The 24,831-nt window shown below is 44.0% G+C and overlaps 3 protein-coding genes across 4 annotated transcripts in view; all 3 read left to right on the forward strand.

Moving 5' to 3' along the window:
* LOC311128122 (seizure 6-like protein) overlaps positions 1–8,498 on the forward strand; it is a 34,758-nt gene extending 26,260 nt beyond the window's left edge. Inside the window, exons 11-17 of the mRNA XM_084160098.1 lie at positions 583–777; positions 1,130–1,321; positions 2,349–2,543; positions 3,538–3,573; positions 5,877–5,991; positions 6,619–6,724; positions 6,852–8,498. Coding sequence (XP_084016224.1) covers positions 583–777; positions 1,130–1,321; positions 2,349–2,543; positions 3,538–3,573; positions 5,877–5,991; positions 6,619–6,724; positions 6,852–6,881 — 869 coding nt within the window. The 3' untranslated portion in view covers positions 6,882–8,498. The remainder of the gene's footprint in view (positions 1–582; positions 778–1,129; positions 1,322–2,348; positions 2,544–3,537; positions 3,574–5,876; positions 5,992–6,618; positions 6,725–6,851) is intronic.
* A 1,515-nt stretch (positions 8,499–10,013) lies between these two features.
* tpst2 (tyrosylprotein sulfotransferase 2) lies at positions 10,014–15,895 on the forward strand. Of its 2 annotated transcripts, XM_084159525.1 has the most exons (8): positions 10,014–10,057; positions 10,740–11,111; positions 11,269–11,514; positions 12,383–12,539; positions 12,735–12,895; positions 13,030–13,228; positions 13,310–13,369; positions 13,477–15,895. In XM_084159525.1, the coding sequence occupies exons 2-8, from the start codon at positions 10,894–10,896 to the stop codon at positions 13,507–13,509; spliced, it is 1,074 nt and encodes a 357-aa protein (XP_084015651.1). In that variant the 5' UTR covers positions 10,014–10,057; positions 10,740–10,893; the 3' UTR covers positions 13,510–15,895. The 2 variants fall into 2 exon arrangements, with proteins under 2 accessions (XP_084015651.1, XP_084015652.1); XM_084159526.1 differs by lacking the exon at positions 10,014–10,057 and having other exon boundaries at positions 10,643–11,111.
* Positions 15,896–16,534: 639 nt separating this feature from the next.
* Positions 16,535–18,839, forward strand: LOC311127865 (polyubiquitin-B). Its single transcript, XM_084159762.1, has 2 exons — positions 16,535–16,881; positions 17,729–18,839. Exon 2 carries the CDS (start codon positions 17,736–17,738, stop codon positions 18,651–18,653), a length of 918 nt encoding a protein of 305 aa, XP_084015888.1. The 5' UTR covers positions 16,535–16,881; positions 17,729–17,735; the 3' UTR covers positions 18,654–18,839.
* The last annotated feature ends 5,992 nt before the right edge of the window (positions 18,840–24,831 follow it).

A 24,831-nucleotide genomic window follows, 5' to 3' on the forward strand; every position in this document is an offset into this window, starting at 1 on the left:
CCTAATCCCTAACCTTAATTCTAACCCTAACCCTAAACCTAAAATAGCATTTGTCCTTGTGGGGTCCCAGCGAAATGTCCCCACTTGTCTGAATTTTCCTTGTTTTACTATCTTTGTGAGGACTTACAAGTATAGTAAAACCAAAAGCACACACACACACTTCTTTCCCCAGTGAGAAAATCCGAAAGGCATGCATAAATACATCCCTACTGCAACCCCTTCTCCTTTCTTATTTTGCGTGTGTGCATGTGTGTGTGTGCACGTGAATGCGTGCGTGTGTGTGTGAGTCTGTGTGCAGCGTGTGTGTGTGTGTGCACGTGCGTGTGTGTGAAGGCACAGTAGAGGATAGCTAGCTAGATAAATGAGAAAGCCAGTCAATATAAATGAATAATTGAACCAAGAAGCCTGACTTGCACATCCCAGTGGACCAGTTACACAGAAACACACTGGAATACTGTATACACACACAAACACACACACAACCAAAATGTCTAAAGCCTACAAATGAATACATTTGATATAAATCACAAAAAGCGTTTATAAATGGAAGTTCCATGTGTCTGTGTGTCTCCATGGTAACAGAGGTGTCCCGTAACGACTCGTGCCCGGACCTCCCGGAGATCCAGAATGGCTGGAAGACCACGTCCCATACTGCCCTAGTGCGGGGTGCTCGCATCACCTACCAGTGTGACCCCGGCTATGACCTGGTTGGACGAGAGACTCTGACCTGTCAGCTAGATCTCACCTGGAGCACACAGCCCCCCTTCTGCGAGAAGAGTGAGTTAACGAGAGGGGGTTGGGGGAGGGTGTGTGTGTGTTAGAGCTGGGCGATATGGACAAAAATCCATATCACGATAAATTGACTGAATTATCACGATAACGATAAATTGAACAATAAGTTTATAACATTAATGTGCACCACAGTTTTTTTTTTATATTACCCTTAAAACTACTACTACTGCTTTGAAAGTTGTACCTATCAATCACATATATTTAGCTGACTTATTTCATTTTTCTCCCTTGCTCTTCTCTCTCTCTCTCTCTCTCTCTCTTTCTCTACTTCTACCCCTCCACTCTCTCACCCTGTCTCTCTCTCTCTCTCTCCCCCTCCCCCCTCCTCTCTCTCCAGTAATGTACTGTTCAGATCCGGGTCATGTGGAACATTCCACCAGGTCTCTGTCAGACGCTAAACTCCTGGTTGGGACCACCATCCAGTACAGCTGTTACCCCGGCTTCATCCTGCAGGACGGCTCTACACTCACCTGCTACGGACGAGAGCCCGGAACCCCTGTCTGGACATCCAAACTGCCCCACTGTGTCTGTGAGTACCTTTACATTTTACATTTTAGTCATTTAGCAGACGCTCTTATCCAGAGCGACTTACAGTTAGTGAGTGCATACATTTTTCATACTGGCCCCCCGTGGGAATCGAACCCACAACCCTGGCGTTGCAAGCGCCATGCTCTACCAACTGAGATACAGGAGGCTACCTACCTGTGTGTGTGTGTGTGTGTGTGCGTGCGTGTGTGTATACATGCGTGCGGCCCTGGTAATAAATAGTGCACAGGGTCAAAAGTGCACTATATAAGGAATAGGGTGCCATTTGGGACAGAGCCCAAATGGATGAGTTTGTGCTACAGTAATGTTTTTCCAGGACAGGAGGCTGCAGTGTGTATTATAAACCTGAACAGTTCTCTCTCCTGTAGACCAGGCGCTCATTTTAATAGCGTTTGATGTTGCAGAGCTAATCTGTGATGGGCACTTAATCTCTGGCAGAGATGACTCGACAGGGTTGGCTTTCTCTTTGTACTTCTAACACCGCTCCTAGCCTGTTTGTGTTCATGGTTATTAAAGTGTGTGTGTGTGTGTGTGTGTATGACAGCTTCCTCCTCCTTTCTGCATTCTCATGGCTATTAATCTGTGTGCGCGCGCACGTGTGAGGCGTTTGATATGCTAATGCAGTGTGCAGATCAGGCCCTGGCCACCTGGAAGAGGGGGCGGAGATTATCCATGAGTCAGGGCAGCTGGGCTTGAGTCTGTCAGACCAGGAGGAGAAGCTGTCAATCAACCACCCTAGCCTTCCTCCCTCCCTCCCTCCCTCCCTGTCAGTCTGTCTGTTTGCGTGTGACTCACACCTCCTTAGAACCAGTGTTCTCCAACCCTCTCCTCCAGTACCCCACGCTTTTCCACTTAGTTGAGCTATTTCACTTCTAGCACTGATTCGACTGGTCAAGGGCTTGATGATTGTTGAGCAGATGATGGTTTACCTCCCTGTCTCTCACTCCATCTCTCCCTCCTCCCTTTCTCTCTCTCTCTCTCTCTCTCTCTCCCTCCATCCCTCTCTCCAGCGGAGGAATCTGTTTCCTGTGAGAACCCCGGTCTCCCTGACAACGGGTACCAGATCCTGTCCAAGCGCCTCTACCTGCCTGGCGAGTCGCTCACCTTCGTCTGTTACCAAGGTTACGAGCTCATCGGCGAGGTCGCCATCAAGTGCATCCTAGGAAATCCGTCGTTTTGGAGCGGACCACTCCCACTGTGCAGGGGTGAGACCCAGCTCCCACGTACCACCCCTACAGACCTGCATGGAATGGAACATTCCTCATCATGACTTTCCACATAGACACAAATGTAGCCATTGGCGCTTGTTTTAGTAATGATAATTCAGTATGTCCCTGTGCATGCAGCTTTAGGCAGCCAGGTTGGTAGTTTCTCCTCTCTGTAGTTGTTTAAGACTGCTGGGCTGTGGTCAGAAGTAGTCTAACTATATAAGGAATTAATGGACGCAGCCCTAAACATGACCAAAAGTATGTGGACACCTGCTCGTCAAACATCTCGTTCCAAAATCATGGGCATTAATATGGAGTTGGTCCCCCCTTTGCAGCTAGAACAGCCTCCACTCTTCTGGGAAGGCTTTCCACTAGATGTTGGAACATTGCTGCTGGGATTTGCTTCCATTCAGCCACAAGAGCATTAGTGAGGTCGGGCACTGATGTTGGGCGATTAGGCCTGTCTCGCAGTCGGCATTCCAATTCATCCCAATGGTGTTCGATAGGATTGAGGTCAGGGCTCTGTGCAGGCCAGTCAAGTTCTTCCACACCGATCTCAACAAACCATTTCTGTATGGACCTCGCTTTGTGCACGGGGGCATTGTCATGCTGAAACAGGTAAGGGCCTTCACCAAGCTGTTGCCACAAAGTTGGAAGCACAGAATCATCTAGAATGTCATTATATGCTGTAGCGTTAAGATTTCCCTTCACTGGAACTAAGGGGCCTAGCCCGAACCATGAAAAACAGCCCAAGACCAATATTCCTCCTCCACCAAACTTTACAGCTGGCACTATGCATTGGGGCAGGTAGCGTTCTCCTGGCATCCGCCAAACCCAGATTTTATACACCTGTCAGCAACGGGTGCGGCTGAAATAGCCGAATCCACTAATTTGAAGGGGTGTCCACATACTTTTGTATATATATAATGTACCTGTATGATATACCTTACCTACTCTGTCAATGTCTGAGAGAATGTCTGATGTCTTGCAGCCAACCATGACTGCTTTGGCAACCATGCTTTGGAAGGTGAGTCTGTTTGTCTGTCTGTCTTTCTGACTCTGTGAGCCTGCCTGCCTGCCTGGTTGTCTGTCCGTTTTTCTGTATATTTTTCTGTCTTTGTCCATATTCTTGTGTGTCTGTCAATCTGTTTAAGCAGATCTTTGTTTGTACATACAGTAGTGACTTAAAGGGATTCTCCGGTACTTTTGTATACTTTTTAGTCAGTAGTTCTGAAAGTAGCACTCACAAGCCACATCACAAGCCACATCACATGCCACATCACATGCCACATCACATATGTGCAGATATGTGCACCACGTCATTGCTCTTTCTTTCTCGCTCTGCTGTGTGTGCATCATGTGCATCTTGCTAGCTGTCACTCATATGGCGTGGGGGTGAAGCTCATTGGTTGAACTCAAATTGCTAGGGGGCTGCCCACTTGGGGGAAAGTGTAGGGAAAATGGCCCAGCACAGCTTCCAGAGAGACTGATGCTTTCAAACTAGGGATTTTGTGGCAGGTAAGACACTAATTCTGCATGTATGAACTACACATTGGCACATCCAGCCCAAAGCGGAAGGTTTAAATACTTAGTAGTCGTCAAAGTTCCTGGAGCATGTCTTTAATCAGCTACTGTCCAATCTGCAGTATTCTCCCTAATTACCTGTACTCTCTGGATCATTCTTGAATTGCGGTGGTAAAATCTGGCACCATGTAAAAACACTATAAAATGACAAAAACATGAAAAATACATTTTCAGTTTTATTTAACTGTTATTTAACAAGAACACATATGTAAGTCCTTTATACTGCAACACATCTATTTGTATGCACTGTATAAACTACTGGGGGGTAGCAACTTGGCTTGTCCCTCTGGTGAGTGTTAGAGGTGTAGTGACATGTTTTGGGGATTTAGATGTATCTTCACTACCGTTCAAAAGTTTGGGGTCACTTAGAAATGTCCTTTTATTTCGCAAGAAAGGCAATTTTTTTGTCCATTAAAATAACATAAAATTGATCAGAAATACAGTGTAGACATTGTTAATATTGTAAATGGCTATTGTAGCTGGAAACAGCTGATTTTTTTATGGAATATCTACATAGGCGTACAGAGGCACATTATCAGCAACCATTAGTCCTGTGTTCCAATGGCACGTTGTGTTTGCTAATCCAAGTTTATCATTTTAAAAGGCTAATTAATCATTAGAAACCCCTTTTGCAATTATGTTAGCACAGCTGAAAACTGTTGTGCTGATTAAAGAAGCAATAAAACTGGCCTTCTTGAGACTAGTTGAGTATCTGGAGCATCAGCCGTTGTGGGTCTGATTACAGGCTCAAAATGTCCAGAAACAAATAACTTTCTTCTGAAACAGTCAGTCTATTCTTGTTCTGAGAAATGAAGGCTATTCCATGCGAGAAATTGCCAAGAAACTGAAGATCTCGTACAACGCTGTGTACTACTCCCTTCACAGAACAACGCAAACTGGCTCTAACCAGAATAGAAAGAGGAGTGGGAGGCCCCGGTGCACAACTGAGCAAAAGGACAAATACATTAGAGTGTCTAGTTTGAGAAACAGACGCCTCACAGGTCCTCAACTGGCAGCTTCATTAAATAGTACCCGCAAAACACCAGTCTCAACGTCAACAGTGAAGAGGCGACTCCGGGATGCTGACCTTCTAGGCAGAGTTGCAAATAAAAAGCCATATCTCAGACTGGCCAATAAAAATAAAAAATTAAGATGGGCAGTCTGAGATGTGGCTTTTTCTTTGCAACCCTAGAAGGTCAGCATCCGGAGTCGCCTCTTCACTGTTGACGTTGAGACTGGTGTTTTGCGGGTACTATTTAATGAAGCTGCCAGTTGAGGACCTGTGAGGCGCCTAAAGGATTGATGGCCTTAGATTTGAGCATTTGTGGCCTCCATTTCCGAAAAAATCCTAATTTACCTAAAATGTCTCATTGATGTTACTATCATTGGTGTTACTACTCCTACTGGTTGCACAATGTAATCATAATTGTAAAACACATTTAAAGCCATTAAGCTACCTTTAGAATGGGAAGATGTACCCAAAGACATTTAAATACATAAAAATGTAGAAAAATTAAGTAAATTTTTTCCAAAATGCCATGCCCAAATGCCACTCTGATTCAAGAATGACCCATTTGTTAATTGTCGGATTCGCGTTGATATTTTTTGTCTTTGTATTGCTCTGTTATTATCACCTTTTCACTGGGACTGAACTGAAGTTATCCCTCTTCCTCCTTCCCACTCGCTTTCACGCTCTCCCCTTACCTTCCTTCTCCTCCCCTCTCTCTATCGCCCCCTCCCCTCCAGTTGCGGAAGCAGCAGCCGGGTCAGGTCTGGACGGAGGCAACATGGCATTGGGCATCTTCATCCTTGTACTTCTGCTCTCCGTGCTGCTGGGAGGAGCCTATGTCTACGTCACACGGTAAGACCACGCTCCCTATCACCTCAACACACCTCTACACACCAGTGGACCTGTTCAACACAGTGACCTGTTTAGATTATCATTGGATAAATTCAAGTAGCTAATACCGCTTTCATTAAAAAATATATAATCCCATTTGTTGCCCAGTGAATGGGAGTCCCTGAACTCTCTACTTACTTGAAGACACTGGAGCTGAATATTTTGTATTAAATTCCATTTAAAAGCAATATTGTCCATCAATGGTCATATGGAAAATATAAAAACAAATTTCCCTTGTTACCTTCCTATCTGACCGTGCAACCTTTGTTACGGTTGAATAGCATCAGCCACAAGGTTACAGAACATTCAGATATAAATGTATTGTGTAGAACAGACATTATTCTCTGTCATGTAGAATAGGGAATCTTGTCAGCTGCTCGACATATGACAATTCTATCTTCAACATTCCAAACGTTTCACCTCATTAAATAGGCTCCAAATGAATGAGGCAAGTGACTCATATGAGAACAGTAATATTCTTTATCCTGCTCAGTTTTCTCTCTCTCTCTCTCTCTGCTCATGGAAACAGTTGTGTCATGAAATGTTTTTATAGTCCTGACACCCTGCTGTTCCTCTCTTGGCCACCAGGTGCCGCTACAACTCCAACCTGCGGCTGCCACTCATCTACCCACACCCCTACAGCCAGATCACAGTGGAGAGCGAGTTTGACAACCCACTCTACGAGACAGGAGGGGTGAGGAAGTACACGCATGCACACACACACACAAAAACACACACAAACATAGTCATTGTATGAGACAGGAGGGTCTTTAATACTGGTCTATAACATCTCTCTCTCTCTTTCTCTCCCTCTCTCTCAGGACACCCGTGAATATGAGGTATCAATATGAGGACCTTCTCTACTGTTAGAATCCCAAAATGAAGAATCTTCCAGCCCACCAACCCCACTCCCTACCCCTCTCCTCCTCAGCCCCGCTCAAAAGAAGTGATGTAAATACAGACTGACTATAGTCCCGCCCCTTCCTCCCATGACCCTGTCCTCCAGTCACAGAGAGAGGAAACCGCGAGAGGGAAGACGAGTAGGAAAGGGAATGGGTGAGCGAGGAGAGGGGAAGAAAATAGGAAGAGAGGGGAAAGGAGAGGACAGGAGATACTGGGTGTTTCTCAATATTCTTACTACCATTCACTGAGCACGGAACGGTCGGAGTATGAGTCCAAATCAAAGTATGCGAAATGGCCACGGAGGGCAGTTCTTAGATGCGTACTTTGCTTGTAAACATTTCGAGGCATGCATCAATGCAAGCTTCAACTGAAATATTCCCAGGATTGTTGACATAATATGACGCAACCACATAAAAAACAATGCAACATTTCTTGAAATCAATGGCGGCTGGTTTTGAGCTGAAGCGAGAGAAAATGAACTCCGACTTTGGAATGAAAAGTTGCCCACTCACATCTCATATGTTGCCTGACTACAATATTTTATCTTGATCTTGTTCATTTTGGCATATTTAACTGCCTAGAATATCCACTGTAGTGTGCATAGACCGCAGGCTAACTGATGAAGAATTGGTAGCTAACTTTAGCTAGCTAACGTTAACCACAAAGAATTCATAGCTAACGTTGGCCATCCACCTTTCATAACAACATTAGTTTTAGGTTGTTGGTTTTTTGTACAACTAGCTGGCTAGCTAGATTAATACGATTCACATATAGCTAGCTGATAATTACAAGCTTGGGTTTGCTTTATGTAGTTATCTTGTTTCGTCTGTATTGGTCAAAGGTAATACAGTAGCACAGGAGTGCACAGTGCTTCTCAAATGTACATTTGTATGCATTCTCCACACTCTCATCCTCACAAGAATGTACTCAAGAGAAGGTCCTCGGAGAACGAACTCGGAGCATGAGAGTGTGGAGCACAGTAGCATGCATATTGAGAAACACCCACTGTGAACGGGGGCTGCAGGCGTTGGGAGATAGAGACAGAAGCACTATTTACTTGTGTCTACCATTAGCTATCAAATACAGGGACAGAGGGAGGGAGAGAGGGGAAGTAATAGGTGGGGAGAGAGGGAGACAGAGGAAGGAGGATGGGTGAGAGACAGAGAAGGGGAGGGAGAGAGAGGAGAGGAGGGGAGGGGATAGAGCCAAAGGGAACTAAGTATTGGTACATGAATGTGGTCCATTGAGATGTAAAACGTAGGGGTAAATTGGCACCTTAAAATCAGACACAGGAAGTGAGGTTACTATCTCTTCCTGTCTTTGCCCCATCTTCCTGCCTGCAGTCATTTCTAAGGCCTTGTCTTAGAACAGTTTGTAGTACTGGTTTTACCATAGTAACTGACCTTCCCTGTGCAAGCTCAACCAACCAACCATAACAACACCAGAAGAGACCGGCACCAGATTATGTATTTATTTTGATGTAAATGTGACGTTTTATGCAGATTAATTAATGTACATTTTCATTTTGAGAAGAAAAAAATAAAATATGTACCATGTTACTGATTTCCTGAAATAAATGGTAAAATAAAAAGTATAATAGAATCTTTATAAAAAATTAAAAATAAACACTTGTCTGTCATCTGTTATTTCTTCGAGAGCTAGGGATGATCAGGTGACTCCCAGTGTCACACCTAGATGAGCTAGAAACAGTCACAACAGTCACTGTCACTACGCATAACATGGAACAACTGTTTTACACTTGGAACATGAAGAAGAGAACATTCTCTCCATTCTGGCTAATTCAACAGTACATCCATACAGACCCACACATGCTGTATCTCAATACTTCCTCACAGATTCCTTTTCTGGGAGCATTGCCTGGTAGGTAAAATAACTGTGTTGTTTTTCACTTATTGTGCAGTCTCTTGTCTCTCACACACTCAAGTTGTGACATAGTTTCTGTTTCTGTTGAAACTGGTTCACTTTCGTTCAGACCCATCAGTTTTGTCATCCCCTGACCTCAATAGACAACAGCCTCAAAAACACAGTTGCTTCTCCATGTTTCAATACTTATTGTTACTACCTGTTTTTGTAAATAAAAAGTTACTGTTGCAAAAAAAATTATTTACTTAGCAGCAAAGATTTGAAAACAAGTGGATGCTATTCTTAGGGTGTGTGTTTGTGTGTGTCATTAACCAACAAAACAGCTGAATAGAGAGGGGGGTCAGACTCAAAGAGTTTGTGTGTGTGTGTGTGTGTGTGTGTGTGTGTGTGTAAAGGCAGGCGTGACTGAGTAGTGCAACAGAAAGTAGTCACAAGAAGCATAAAAAAATAGAAGCTTTATCCTCAGAACTGGAGCAAGTATATGAGTTATTTGTTCTCAAAGGTGCACTATGCAGAAATCGCTCCGCTATTTCCTGGTTGCTAAAATTCTAAGCGTTCACCTAATTTCAGTTTATTTGACAAAACAAACAAGTATAGTACAGATAATCATTGTATCATCTAAACCACTGTGAAATATATTTTTGATAACCAAAAATATTGTATTTTCAGCTGTTTTAAGCTGGTGTACAAAACTGAAAGTAAAAGACACAAAAACTAAACTTAAGAATGGGGAAGCATAGAAATAGTGCACATAGAACAACATATCTACCACTTCTTAGACATGCTTTAAATGAGAATGACAGATCTATTACTCGCTTTTCTGTGTGAATTTGGTCAGGTCGCCCAAAACGTTACATATTGCAGCTTTAATTAAGGGTTAGGGTCAGGGGAGATTTGTCATTCAAATTTAATTTAATTTGGAAGTTGCAATTGTCCCACTGGGCACACACTGGTTGAATCAACGTTGTTTCCACGTCATTGCAATTAAATTACGTTAAACCAACGTGGAATAGACGTTGAATTGACATCTGTGCCCAGTGGGGTGACTTCTGTCCTCTAGCATGGAGATGAAACAGAATAAGGCCTACTGGGTCAGAGAAATCAGTCCTGAGAGTGCTTCAACCTCTCTTTTCTAACTACTTCATTCTTCCTTCCGTCCCTATCAACTCACTCTGTTCTGCACCAGGCTTCACACTCATACTAGTTCACCACAGTTCAGCTTCCTCTTCCGCCCGTTAAGGTACAGAAAACATTCTCTCTCTCTTTCTTTTATGTAAATGTTTTATAACAGATTGTGTATTTTGTTTGCCTTTTGTTGCTTGTTTGTCTCTTTCAACCGTCGTCCTTTTCTCACCCTGTCCCCTCCACCTTCCCTCTCTCTCCCTTTATCTGTCTGTAGGTTGGTGTATCTGCATATCTGTGTTATATTTATTACCGTGATTACTGGGGTGACAGCAAAGGTTCTAGAATGCCTGATAAGACTATATGAAGTTTGCATTTCATATTTACTGAGACAGGCACTGACTTGGTGAATAATAATATAGATGTAACTGATGCAACACAGAGCGTGTCCAGACAAGAGGTTTGTTTGAATCCCCTGCATTACCCTTATCTTTGATATTTGCATCATGAACTCCAAACAAAGTTTTCCATCTACACCATAAAAATATTTTACCTGTGCAGGAATAGGCCCTGGGTGTGTTGTAGTAAGATTTCTGTAGTAAAACAAAAACCCTTTCCAGGTTGTTGCGGAGATACAGCATGAGGAGGAAGTGGGCATTTTTTTAGGAACCTGCCAGACTAGTTCCTCTCAGATAAACACTCCAGTGTTCTGCAGTGCTCCCAGAAGAGAGAGAGTTTTTATGCATTGAATATGAAATGTACAATTTCCTGTCCGTCTTGTTTCTCTCCCTCTATTCCAGAAAGTACCTCTCTACCTTTATTTCACCAAGGTCAGTCTCACTGAAACTTAAAATCTGTTCTACAAGAAAAACCTGGTAAAAATAGCAGCGCACACAGTTGGCCTACTGCCTATGACCAAGAGACCATGACCAAGCACAACCATTTCCATCAGTGATGCGTGTGTCAGTACGGAAGGGGTTAAAAGGGCTCCTGATCCTGGGTGGACTCTACACCCTGACCCAGTTCCTGCGTTTCTGTCTGCCTTGCCGGCAGCCATCCCAGGGTGCGGGCGAACCTGTGACCGTGCTGGTCCGGGACGGGTGGAGGGTCAGTGCTGACGTTCCCCTGGTGTTTGTGGGAGGGGTGCCTCGCTCCGGGACCACCCTGATGAGGTATGCCAAGAGAAAGGAGGGGGAGAGTATTTATTTACTTGTATTTACCAATGTACTGTACTTGTATTATTGTAACACTCAATATGGTTATATACTGTATGTATTTACCTCTGTACCCTGTCATTTTGATCTCTGTCTTATTTCCCACCCTGTGTAGGGTCATGCTGGATGCCCACCCTGCGGTGCGGTGTGGGGAGGAGACGAGGGTCGTGCCCAGGCTGCTGGGCCTAAAGCTGGGCTGGGCTCCTGAGAAGGAGGGGGTCAGTACCAAGGTCCTGGACCGAGCAGTCACTGCCTTCCTCCTTCAGATCATAGCAGGACACGGGGAGCCAGCACCTCTACTCTGCAATAAAGATCCCTTTACTCTGAAGAGCGCTAAGTACCTCGCTCATCTCTTCCCCAAGTAGGTCTGACATACTTTACTATACACACACACACACTCACACACACACTTCCATCACAAGACACATATACTCTTAAAAAAGAAGGTGCTATCTAGAACCTAAAAGGGTTCTTTGGCTGTCTCCATAGGATAACCCTTTGATAACCCTTCTTGGTTACAGGTAGAATCATTTTGGTTCCAAGTAGAACCTTTTTGGGTTCCATGTAGAACCCTTTCCACAGAGGTCTACATGGAACCCAAAATGATTCTCCCTGGAACCAAAAAAAGGGTTTTACATGGAACCAAAAAGGGTTCTTCAAAGGGTTCTCCTATGGGGACAGCCGAAAACCCTTTTAGGTTCTAGATATAACCTTTTTTTCTGAGAGTGTACACTGACCCAAAAGCCTCTGTCACCACACATAATGGTGTGATCTAGTGTGGCTTTTAATTTAATTAATTAATTAATTAAATTTTAATTTAATATGCCATTTAGCAGACGCTTTTATCCAAAGCGACTTACAGTCATGCGTGCATACATTTTACACTTTTCACATGCTGACCTATATGAGCCATATAGACAGTACAAGAGTGAGTCATTAGTGACTCACTCAGCAGCCTGGTTACCTCCTACAGTACAGAACACATAGTATGACTGAATACCAGAGCTCAAAGTCCTGATGGAACAGGAGATAACTTATCTACTTTTTCTCTCTTTGCTTGTCACTGACTCCGCCTCCTCTCCAGGCCTGAAACTGGGGTTAGATAGAATTATGAGCAGTGCTTGGGGTGGGAAGTTGTAAAGTTATCAGTTTCTCTCTTTCTCCTCAACATTTCTCTCCCTCCTCTATCCCGCCATACCTCTACGTCCTTCCTCTCTCTCTTTCTGCAGCTCTAAGTTCCTGTTGATGCTGAGAGATGGCAGAGCGGCAGTGTACTCTATGATTTCGCGCCGTGTGACGATTGGTGGCTTTGACCTCTCCAGCTATAGGGACTGCCTGGCCAAGTGGAGCAGAGCCACACAGGCCATGCTGACACAGTGCACTCAGGTGTGTGTGGTTGTGTGTCTATCTGTTTAGGTGGTTGGAGAGTGGTGCCTGACGTGTGTGCGTGCATGCATGCATCTGTGCCTGCATGTGTGTGAGTGCGCGCCTTTGTGTGTGTGTTTAGGTGGAAAGTGATGACCAACCATGTGTGTGTGTGTGCCTCTGTGTGTTTGTGTGTGTGTGTGTGTGTGTGTGTAGGTGGGCAGAAAGAGGTGCCTGGCTGTGAGTTATGAGAGGCTGGTGCTCCACCCTCGCTCCACCCTGCAGACAGTGCTAAAGTTCCTGGGTCTGCCATGGCACGAGGGGGTTCTGCACCACGAAGAGGCTATAGGAAGACCTGGAGGAGTCTCACTGTCAAAGTGTGTATGAGTGTATGTCATAGAAGGTGACAAGGCCATGCTACATCACAAAGACTCAGAGGAGTCTTGCTGTTTTGGTGTGTGTTTATTAATGTGTGTGTGTGTGTTTGTGTGTGTGTGTGTTTGTGTCACAGAACGGAACGGTCCACAGACCAGGTGATGAGGCCAGTGAACTTAGAGGCTCTGACTCGGTGGGTAGGTCACATCCCCCCAGACGTAATGGCAGACATGGACGCTATCGCCCCCATGCTAGGGAGACTAGGCTACGACCCCAGAGCAAACCCACCGAACTACGGACAGCCTGACCCACAGGTCCTCAACAACACACAAAGGGTACGGACACACACACACACACACACACACACACACACACACAGGTTTTGCTGATGTAAACGTTATGTCCTCTCTCTATAGGTTTTGAGGGGAGACTTTAAAACTCCTGTAGCAGGCATACATCTGAAAGGACGGCCCCTGGTGAGTCTAACAGAAAAGCCACCTATCCTCAATGTCTAGGCGACTGCTGATTGACTGTTTTTAGTATAGAACTGATCAGTGTTGGTTCTGTCTACATCCTTCTTTAGACGTCCATGAAAGGTTCACAGACAGAGAGGTGACAGGGTCAGCGCCTGGAACAATGGTCACCCCTGACATATAACCCCTGATTATCCTCTCAGGGAAGACAACAGCATCAACCAAAAGGCTGGTAGCTAAGCATCAAGCACAGTCACAGGGCATTACCATTCATGTTCTCTAGACCTCATTGATCTGAAAAAGTGATGTGCAATGGAGAAAAGTATATTACATTGTTTTTTTACATTTAAAAAATGTATTTACTTACTTGAATAGGTTCTCTCACTGCCTCCGTTTTTTGGGGTCCTTACAAAAACAAAATAATGGACAATCTTCACTATATTTTTGGTGGTATCAAAGTGCAGCCAGCAGCCATATGGATGAACGGAGACAAGGGAAAAAATTTGCTCTTTTGGAATCCGAGAATGAAAACACTTACACACTCATCTCTAACATGTAGGCTCAGCATTCCTGAACAGTCCCATTACAAGTCAGAATGTTGAATAAACTTATTTTTAAATTTACTTTACCTGTTGTCCGCTGATTTTGTCCTTATATAGGAGGTAATCTGAGACAAAATATCCACAAATGTTATTAGCCCAACTTTCAGTACGCTGGTCTGTATATGGTTGGTATTTCCGGATTACATTTTCAATACTGATATAATTCGCAGGTGACAAACACTTGCACAATATGGCTGAGCCTAACCAAACCACAGCTGATTGCGAGGAAACCGAGCCTAACCAAACCACAGCTGATTGGATGCACACTTCAGTCGACTATGTTCGGTTACATTCGGCTATTGTTGACACATTGTGCATCACGTGCAATGCGTGAAGAGATTGAAAATACAAGTGACAGAACCTACAAGCACCGCAAAAAGTTGGCTAAACAACCCTTTCCTGTGGATACCCTATCTCCACCTCCTACCGCCAAAAGGACCAACAGCATGTACAACTGGTAAAGTAAGTGTAAATATAATTTTAGTCAACATTCTGGCTTGTAAAGACAGTTGCGTCTTTTTTTGGGGCGACTTCGATCATACTGATAATCCATGGATCAACCATGTTTTAAAAAGATCAGACTGTCACCAGAGCGGTTTAGAAGGTATTGTAGAGATTTACTTGGTTCTTCGCGCTCTATCAACTCCTTGTGGTGGGCCGGGTGCCTGCAGGCTGACCTCAGTCATCAGTTGAATGGTGTTTCCTCCGACACATTGGTGCGGCTGGCTTCCGGGTTAAGCGGGCGGGTGTTAAGAAGCGCAGTTTGGCGGGTCATGTTTCGGAGGATGCATGACTCAACCTTCGCCTCTCACTAGCCTGTTGGGGAGTTGCAGTGATGAGAAAAGATTGAAATTGGGGAGAAACAGGTGGTAAAATACAACAACAAAAAAGGTTAAATTCATGTCCATGCAGGGCTCTAGTTGTGACGTTTGACTTTACCATTTAAATACAATTTGCAGACTGTCGGCCACACTTGATAACTTGAAAACTAGCACTTACTAAAATAAGCAACAACTAACTGGATGGAACAGTGAGGCACATAACACACAGCACCCCTTCTACCGGCGTTTGGGGGGAGGGTTCTTGAAATGTAACATCCAATCAAAATCAGCTGACAATTCAAACTGTTTTTGCAATACAAAATTCTCCAGACCTCCAAGGGAGGTGTGACATTAAAACCAGTAGATAGTGATAGTGCTGACTTCATCCACGTATTCCTACGGAAATCTCTCGATGGCACATGAAGCCGGAAGTATTTGAATTTGAAGCGTGCCATATAGCTGAATGGGGCTGAATGGCACCAAAAGATTGCTAAGGATCATGGTGAACGTGGACGTAACTAGCAAAGGATCACGGTCGATGTAATCGTTTTCATATTTTCTTAATGTCTATGGCAAGAGGGCGCAATCCTCCTCGTAGCCTGCTAGCCCGTGATTGATATGTGTCAGCACGTGGTCCTGTGTGACAACAAATGTATTAGTCAGAATGGATCACTATTTCATTAAATATGTTGATTTGTAGTGAACTTTAAAATAATTCATAGTGGGGATCGAACTTCATCATAATAAACTAATTTTAGAGGCCAAAACTAGCGTCTAAAAAAAGATTTGGGACGTTTTGGTGATCGTAATTTACATAGGCTTTCTAGGGCATACCAGGGCTTTTGGCACCGCTAGATTGCTACGCAGTAACCGACCAGCAGAGCTTGTGACTTCACTCTCCAGACCGGACACTGGGGGCCTGATGGCAACAAGAGACTAGCTAGATATAGGATGGTTGATGTTAGGATAAGGAATCTTTATAAGAGGGGTGGGAGCGGGGAATGGCTGTGCCTGTTTGTGTAGAATGAAAATGTTGATCCATGCTGTAAATAATTTGTGTTTCTATTAAATCAATGTTATGGCCTAAAATAAACTGTCCAATCCAGGTTACATTCTTCATTGCATATACTGTATGTTTTGATTCAAAAACTCTTCCCTGGTTGATCTCCTACACTAACTACACTGCTGCTTAAAAATGTAGCAAAACTGTGCTTACTCAAAAAGTAAAGATGTTGGTTTTACTGAGGCACCTGTGGGCCTGGGTAAAAAAAAATGCTTGTTACTTGTCAGTGTTCCAAACGGAACAGTATTTGTCTTTTTACCTAAACATGCAAACACCATCAGATAGAATTCATAGCAAGACGTGCATTGGGTTGGTCAGATTTGAAGAAATATAACAGAACAGATAAACTGGAATGACATTCACTCTCAAGGGACGGGTTGCCAAAAATAACTAACTGAAAGACCCCCAATAACATTTTACATTTTAGTCATTTAGCAGACGCTCTTATCCAGAGCAATTTACAGTTAGTGAGTGCATACATTTTCATACTAACATGACTGCATTGAGGCATATGTCACTGTGCTTCTATGGCTATATGCACCCAAATTGTTGCATGCCCACCCACAAACGAATTTCTGGCTACGTCACTGTTACTGACATAAGTTATTAACTATCTAAAACACAAACCGACTTTACTAGTTGGCAAGGTTAATACTGCGCCATCTGTGACTGGATTCGCGTTGATTGCGCAGCGCGTTGCTAGAGAACCACGACTCACTATTTTGCACATTTCTACCTCCGCCAATGGACGACCTCTTTTATATGACCATTCTTACACCATTTCTTAAAAATGAAACATGAATATAAAACATCTTCAATTTCATATATGTCGTGGAGTTAGTCACTTTTATGGACAAAATCCATATGGTTAAGGTTCTTTTATCAAAATCCGCAGTTTATAGTTCCATTTGGTGTAATGGCGAAGGGATACGTAACCGGCGACGTATAAATACCACAGCCCTTTGTTTGTGATAAGACTCGTTTACAGAAGACTGGAGATTTAAGAACATCGGCGTTGAAAATTTGCTTGTAAGTAGGTTGTTATCCAAAATGAGCACGAAAGACAACTTTTTTTCACAAAGGAACTTAGTTTAGCGTAATATTCATTATAAGGTAATTGCCTTTCCAGTCTTATTAAGGAGGTACGAATAGACGTCGACGTCAGACTAGCAACTTTATGGTAACGTTAGCTAGCTACGGTAGTTTATTGACTAAAATAAAGTTATGGTGTTGGCTAGCTAACTAACCAGCTAAAACAAGGCGCTCAACAATAGGAACATTTAAGGGTAACCCTTTGCATCAAGCTAGCTATTTATCTAGCTAGCGTACGTTAGCAGCTCAGGTGGAGGGAATGGTTGGCTAGCTAACAGTGTAAAACACCGCGCTCGAGACCTAAACCCAGCTAACATCCTTGACCTGGTTAAACGGGCAGTAAGTCTTATTTTGATGTAAAATGGGCTTAGGCGAAGTTAATTAGCGAAAAATATTGCGTTTTGGCTGCAAATGAAATGACTGCACTATATATTTTCTAAATGGTCAGTTAGCTAGTTATTACTTCAGGACTCGACTGAGGTTTTTATGACAATTCGACGAAAAAATGACAGCCGCTAGTCAACAGCTTGCGAACAAGATAATGGAGCTTGTTCTAAAATGGTGGCACCTGGAGCCTACTGATGTAATAGTCAGCTGAGTTCTACCTCCAATGGGAAGAGCTTTGCGCTACCCTATTTAGAAGTTAACCCACTGCATTTCGGAATTGTTATGAATACTAGTTTGATACCTGTATGTATAGCTGGTTTAATACATTGTTTATTAGACATATTGGTTTTAGGCTTATGTGATCAGTTTTAGTCTTAACAATTTTTCTCTTCCCCAGTGTCAAGATGCAGATCTTTGTGAAGACCCTTACCGGCAAGACCATCACCCTAGAGGTTGAGCCCAGTGACACCATCGAGAACGTCAAGGCCAAGATCCAGGACAAGGAGGGAATCCCCCCAGACCAGCAGCGTCTGATCTTCGCCGGCAAGCAGCTGGAAGATGGCCGCACCCTCTCCGACTACAACATCCAGAAGGAGTCCACCCTCCATCTTGTGCTCCGTCTGAGGGGAGGCATGCAGATCTTTGTGAAGACCCTGACTGGTAAAACCATCACCCTTGAGGTTGAGCCCAGTGACACCATCGAGAACGTCAAGGCCAAGATCCAGGACAAGGAGGGCATCCCCCCAGACCAGCAGCGTCTGATCTTCGCCGGCAAGCAGCTGGAAGATGGCCGCACCCTCTCCGACTACAACATCCAGAAGGAGTCCACCCTCCATCTTGTGCTCCGTCTGAGGGGAGGCATGCAGATCTTTGTGAAGACGCTGACTGGTAAGACCATCACCCTAGAGGTTGAGCCCAGTGACACCATCGAGAACGTCAAGGCCAAGATCCAGGACAAGGAGGGCATCCCCCCAGACCAGCAGCGTCTGATCTTCGCCGGCAAGCAGCTGGAAGATGGCCGCACCCTCTCCGACTACAACATCCAGAAGGAGTCCACCCTCCATCTTGTGCTCCGTCTGAGGGGAGGCATGCAGATCTTTGTGAAGACGCTGACTGGTAAGACCATCACCCTAGAGGTTGAGCCCAGTGACACCATCGAGAACGTCAAGGCCAAGATCCAGGACAAGGAGGGCATCCCCCCAGACCAGCAGCGTCTGATCTTCGCCGGCAAGCAGCTGGAAGATGGCCGTACCCTCTCCGACTACAACATCCAGAAGGAGTCCACCCTTCACCTTGTCCTGCGTCTCCGTGGAGGCAACTAGTTAACTTCTCCTCTGCTCTTAACGATGTCTCATCTTAACCCCAATTTCCCTCCATCCCTAATTCCCTCCTAACCTCCAACCTCACCCCTTGACCTCCACTCCAATCCCACCTCTGACTTCCCCTCCCACCCTAATCTCTAATCCCCAGCTCTTTTTTGAATTTCAATAAAGTTCAAGCATTCCTGACATTGTCTGGTTGTCTTTTGGAGTAAGATATTTACATATTTGAATAGCACCTGGTTGTAATGGCTTTAACTGGTATTGCCAGTTTCTAATTTGAAGTACTAATGCCTCAGAGGCAGTTCTAGTTCTATGGTATGTTAAACCTAATTGAAATACCTTGTGCTTCTTGATTATCTTGGCAAAGGAAAAATGCTCACTAACAGGGATGTAAACAAATTTGTGCCCAAAATGAAAAGATTTCTGCATGTGGACAATTTCTGGGATCTTTTATTTTGGCTCATGAAACATGGGACCAACAATTTACAGTGCTATGAAAAAGTATTTTGGCCCCTTTCTAATTTTCTCTACTTTTGCATATTTGTGGTACTGAATGTTATCAGATCTTCAACCAAAACCTAATATTACATAAAGGGAACATAAATGAACAAATAACACACTTACATATTTCATAAACAAAGTTATGCAACACCCAATTCCCCTGTGTGAAAAAGTAATTGCCACCTTACACTCAATAACTGGTTGTGCCACTAGCTGCAATGACTCCAACCAAATGCTTCCTGTATTTGTTCAGTCTCACGTCGCTGTGGAGGAATTTTGGCCCACTCTTCCATGCAGAACTGCTTAAACTCTGACGTGTGGGTTTTCAAGCATGAACTGCTCGTTTCAAGTCCTGCCACATCTCAATTGGGATTAGGTCTGGACTTTGACTAGGCCATTCCAAAACTTTCAATTTGTTGCTTTTAAGGAATTTTCATGTAGACTTGATTGTGTGTTTTGGATCATTGTCTTGCTGCATGACCCAGCTGCGCTTCAGCTCTCAGACTGATGGTCTGACATTCTCCTGTAGAATTCTCTGATACAGAGCAGAATTCATGGTTCCTTCTATTAAGGCAAGCCGTCCAGGTCCTGAGGCAGCAAAGCATCCCCAAACCATCACACCACCATGCTTGACCTTTGGTATGATGTTCTTACTGTGGAATGCAGTGTTTGGTTTTCGCCAGGCATAATGGGACCCATCTTGTCCAAAAAGTTGACTTAGGTTTGCCAAAAAGCACCTGGATGATCATCAAGACTCTTGGAAGAATGTTCTATGGACAGATGATTCAAAAGTATAACTTTTTAGACATGGTTCCAACGGTTTGGGGAAGGCCCTTTCCTGTTTTCAGCATGACAATGCCCCCGTGCACAAAGCGAGGTCCATACAGAAATGGTTTGTCGAGATCGGTGTAGAAGAACTTGATTGGCCTACACAGAGCCCTGACCTCAACCCCATCGAACACCTTTGGGATAATTTGGAACGCTGGCTGCGAGCCAGGCCTAATCGCCCAACATCATGGCTCAACCTCACTAATGCTCTTGTGGCTGAATGGAAGCAAGTCCCCGCAGCAATGTTCCAACATCTAGTGAAATTCCTTCCCAGAAGAGTGGAGGCTGCTCTAGAAGCAAAGGGGGGACCAACTCCATATTAATGGCCATGATTTTGTAATGAGATGTTCAACGAGCAGGTGTCCACATACTTTTGGTAATTTAGTGTACTTCATGATGTGTAGTATATAGATGTTCAAGTGCTTTATTTGCTATTTGCAGATATTAAAAGTAATACATTGAAATCGATGGGATGGTCATAATGCCAAGCAGTTGTCATAAGTGATGATGCAGGCAGTCAAGATGCTCTCAGTGGATGACCATTGCAATATATTAATACCGTGAATTCGGAAAGTATTCAGACCCCTTGACCTTTTCCACATTTTGCTAGGTTACAGCCCTATTCTAAAATTGATTAAATAAATGTTTTTCCTCATCAATCTATACACTACCCCATAATGATGACGCGAGAACTGGTTTTTAGAAATGTTTGCCAATTTATTAAACATAAAAACAGAAATACCTTATTTACGTAAGTATTCAGACCCTTCACTATAAGACTCGAAATTGAACTCAGGTGCATCCTGTTTCCATTGATCATCCTTGAGATGTTTCTACAACTTGATTGGAGTCCACCTGTGGTAAATTCAATTGATTGGACATTATTTGGAAAGGCACCCACCTGTCTATATAAGGTCCCACAGTTGACAGTGCATGTCAGAGCAAAAACCAAGCCATGAGGTCGAAGAAATTGTCCGTAGAGCTCAGAGACAGGATTGTGTCGAGGCACAGATCTGGGGAAGGGTACCAAAACATTTCTGCAGAATTGAAGGACCCCAAGAACACAGTGGCCTCCATCATTCTTAAATGGAAGAAGTTTGGAACCACCAAGACTCTTCCTAGAGCTGTCCGCTCGGCCAAACTGAGCAATCAGGGGAGAAGGGCCTTGGTCAGGGAGGTGATCAAGAACCCGATGGTCACCAAAGGTGAAGAGATGGGAGAACCTTCCAGAAGGACAACCATCTCTGCAGCACTCCACCAATCAGGCCTTTATGGTAGAGTGGCCAGACGGAAGCCACTCCTCAGTAAAAGGCACATGACAGCCCGCTTGGAGTTTGCTAAAAGGCACCTAAAGGACTCTCAGACCATGAGAAACAAGATTCTTTGGTCTGATGAAACCAAGATTGGACTCTTTGGCCTGAATGCCAAGCGTCACGTCTGGAGGAAACCTGCCACCATCCATACAGTGAAGCATGGTGGTGGCAGGGACTGGGCGACAATCTGGATCGAGGGAAAGATGAACGGCACAAAGTACAGAGAGATCCTTGATGAAAACCTGCTGCAGAGCGCTCAGGACCTCAGACTGGGGCGAAGGGTCCCCTTCCAACAGGACAACGACCCTAAGCACACAGCCAAGACAACGCAGGAGTGGCTTTGGGACAAGTCTCTGAATGTCCTTGAATGGCCCAGCCAGAGCCCAGACTTGAACCCGATCAATCATTTCTGTGCAGCGAAGCTCCCCATCCAACCTGACAAAGCTTGAGAGGATCTGCAGAGAAGAGTGGGAGAAACTCCCCAAATACAGGTGTGCCAAGCTTGTAGCGTCATACCCAAGAAGACTCAAGGCTGTCATCATTGCCAAAGGTGCTTCAACAAAGTACTGAGTAAAGGGTCTGAATACTTATGTAAATGTGATATTTCAGTTTTTTTGCAAAAAAATCTGAAAACCTGCTTTTGCTTTGTCATTATGGGGTATTGTGTGTAGATTGATGAGGGGGAAAAAACAATTTAATCAATTTTAGAATAAGGCTGTAACATAATTTTTTTTTGAAAAAGTCAAGGGGCCTGAATAATTTCAGAATACACTGTATATCTTTATCTGGTGAAACGATTAGGTAGTGAGGTAATTGGTACCGTTTTCTTGTTTGTCTTATGGTAAAGCAACATTAAAGAACTACATTTACATCATTTAGCAGAACTACCACTTGTACAATCTGTTAAATTATGGAGAAGCATGGTAAATTTACTGCATGATTCTTGCTTGGAGTGCTTCAGTTTCCAGTAGGTATTGTGGTGGGTACCAGCACTAGAACTGTTGGAAGAGGGACTTATGGCTGCCGTTGTTAGTATGCCTGAAATGCATCCTGCCTTTGAGTAATCACTATGACATGATTTGCTTTTATCCAACTGTTAGATTATCATTACCTTAAACCAGGAAAGAAGCGTTTTCACTATTATAGCTAATAGGTATGCTGTACCTACCTACAGCAAAAGAATGTCATTCATACTTAACCACAAGATGTCCCCATAGACCAACTGAAGCTCTTACTGCTGTTTGCCTTTCTCATACATACACATTTCTTGGGTTGTGCTGACATGGCCATACTCGTAATTATGCACATTGATAGCGTGATAGCAAACATCCTCGCCATGTGATTTATAGTAGCAGGCAGCAGCAATCTAAATGATCAGGCCGAAAACATGCAAGGAAAAGTGATTGGATGAAATTATATGAAGCGAGTGGATGGAGAAATACAGCTTCACTCTATCCAATCCGAGCAGCAGGATCAACGGTACAGCCCGCCCTTCTCTCTACAGACAGGCAAACTAGCCAGTTGAGCTATTTAGACCACGCACGTAACTGCCTCAAAGACAGTACAGTATGGTTTAGAAACTCTGTGACTGACTGACATGAGAAAGATGCTTGCTGGCACCAGAAAATAACTATTTTTCTGATTGCGGATAATTACAAGATTTGACTTTTCTTTTTTTACCTTTATTTAACTAGGCAAGTCAGTTAAGAACAAATTCTTATTTACAATGACGGCCTACCCCGGCCAAACCCGGACGATGCTGGGCCAATTGGACTCCCAATCACGGCCGAATTGTGATACAGTCTGGAATCAAACCAGGGTCTGTAGTGACACCTCTAGCACTGAGATGCAGTGCCTTAGACCGCTGCGCCACTCGGGAGCCCCGACATGGGCCCTCAGATCCTCAAAAAGTTATACAGCTGCACCATTGAGAGCATCTTGACTGGCTGCATCACTGCTTTGTATGACATCTGCTTGGCATACGACCGTAAGGTGCTACAGAGGGTAGCGTGTGTACGGCCCAGTACATCACTGGGGCCGAGCTCCCTGCCATCCAGGACCTCTATACCAGGAGGTGTCAGAGGAAGGCCCTTAAAATTGTCAAAGACTCCAGCCCCCCAAGTCATAGACTGTTCTCTCTGCTACCGCACGGCCAACTGTAACGGAGCGCCAAGTCTGGGACAAAAGGCTCCTGAACAGCTTCTACCCCCAAGCCATACACTGACACTCCCAACACACACATTACATACGCTCATACACAAAACACACACACACATGCATATTGACGCCACACACTCGCACATAGACAAACTTTCACTCCGGTTCACACACTTCACATACGCTGCTGCTAGTCTGTTTATTGTCTATCCTGATTTCCTAGTCACTTTTACCCCTACCTACATGTACTTATGACCTCAACTACATTGTACCCCTGCACATTGACTCAGTGCCGGTACGCCTTGTATATAGCCTCGTTATTGTTATTTTATTGTAAACAACACACAGAGAAGCATGTAGACCACATCACCTTCCTCCAGCGCTAGAGACAATGCATTAGATTTGTACAAATCACTTTCACTACCATTGTTGTGTTCCCTATTCCACATAAGTCTCTGGCCATTGAGGTATAGGTAAACACCCATCCATTGTGGAGATCTGTAATCCCTGGCAGTGAATTTGAAGTAGTAGACTACTCTCACATGTGCTGTGAAGATACTTGCATCAAAGGAGAAGCAATCCGAGATAATCACAGTCCATCTCTCAAAAACACTGTGAGTAATGTTTACTGTAGCTGGATTCAGTGTGTGTAGATTAGTGTGGTCAGGTCATTACCTGTAGTGTCTAGGTTGGCCAATGTTGGTGATGACTTTGCTGTAGACCAGTGGGGTTTCAGTATTGAAGGGTCCAACATATGCATGAGTCAGAACAGCAGAAGGCCATCTTTGGTCTGTCTGTAACCCAAGGGAGTGAATTTACTGATTGTAATATATATTTTTAATCAACCTTCACCACACTATATTTTGAAGCCAAACAAATTAAAGTCAATATCTTGACAGACCACATGCCAATTAGGTTAGTATTGTGGAGTGACTACAATGTTGTTGATCTAGCCTCAGTTATCTCCTATCACAGCCATTAAACTCTGTAACTGTTTTAAAGTCACCATTGGCCTCAAGGTGAAATCCCTGTGTGGTTTCCTTCCTCTCCGGCAACTGAGTTAGGAAGGACGCCTGTATCTTTGTAGTGACTGGGTGTATTGATACACCATCCAAAGTGTAATTAATCACCTCACCATGCTCAAAGGGATATTCAATGTCATCTATCAATAAGTGCCCTTCTTTGTGAGGCATTGGAAAACCTCCCTGGTCTTTGTGGTTGAATCTGTGTTTGAAATGTACTGCTCGACTGAAGGACCTTACAGATAATTGTATGTGTGGGGTACAGAGATGAGGTAGTCATTCAACAATCATGTTAAACACTATTATTGCACAAAGTAAGTCCATGTAACTTATTATGTGACTTGTTAAGCACATTTT

Source organism: Coregonus lavaretus (genome assembly GCF_964263955.1).
Source record: "Coregonus lavaretus genome assembly, chromosome: 4".
NCBI classification, from domain to species: domain Eukaryota; kingdom Metazoa; phylum Chordata; class Actinopteri; order Salmoniformes; family Salmonidae; genus Coregonus; species Coregonus lavaretus.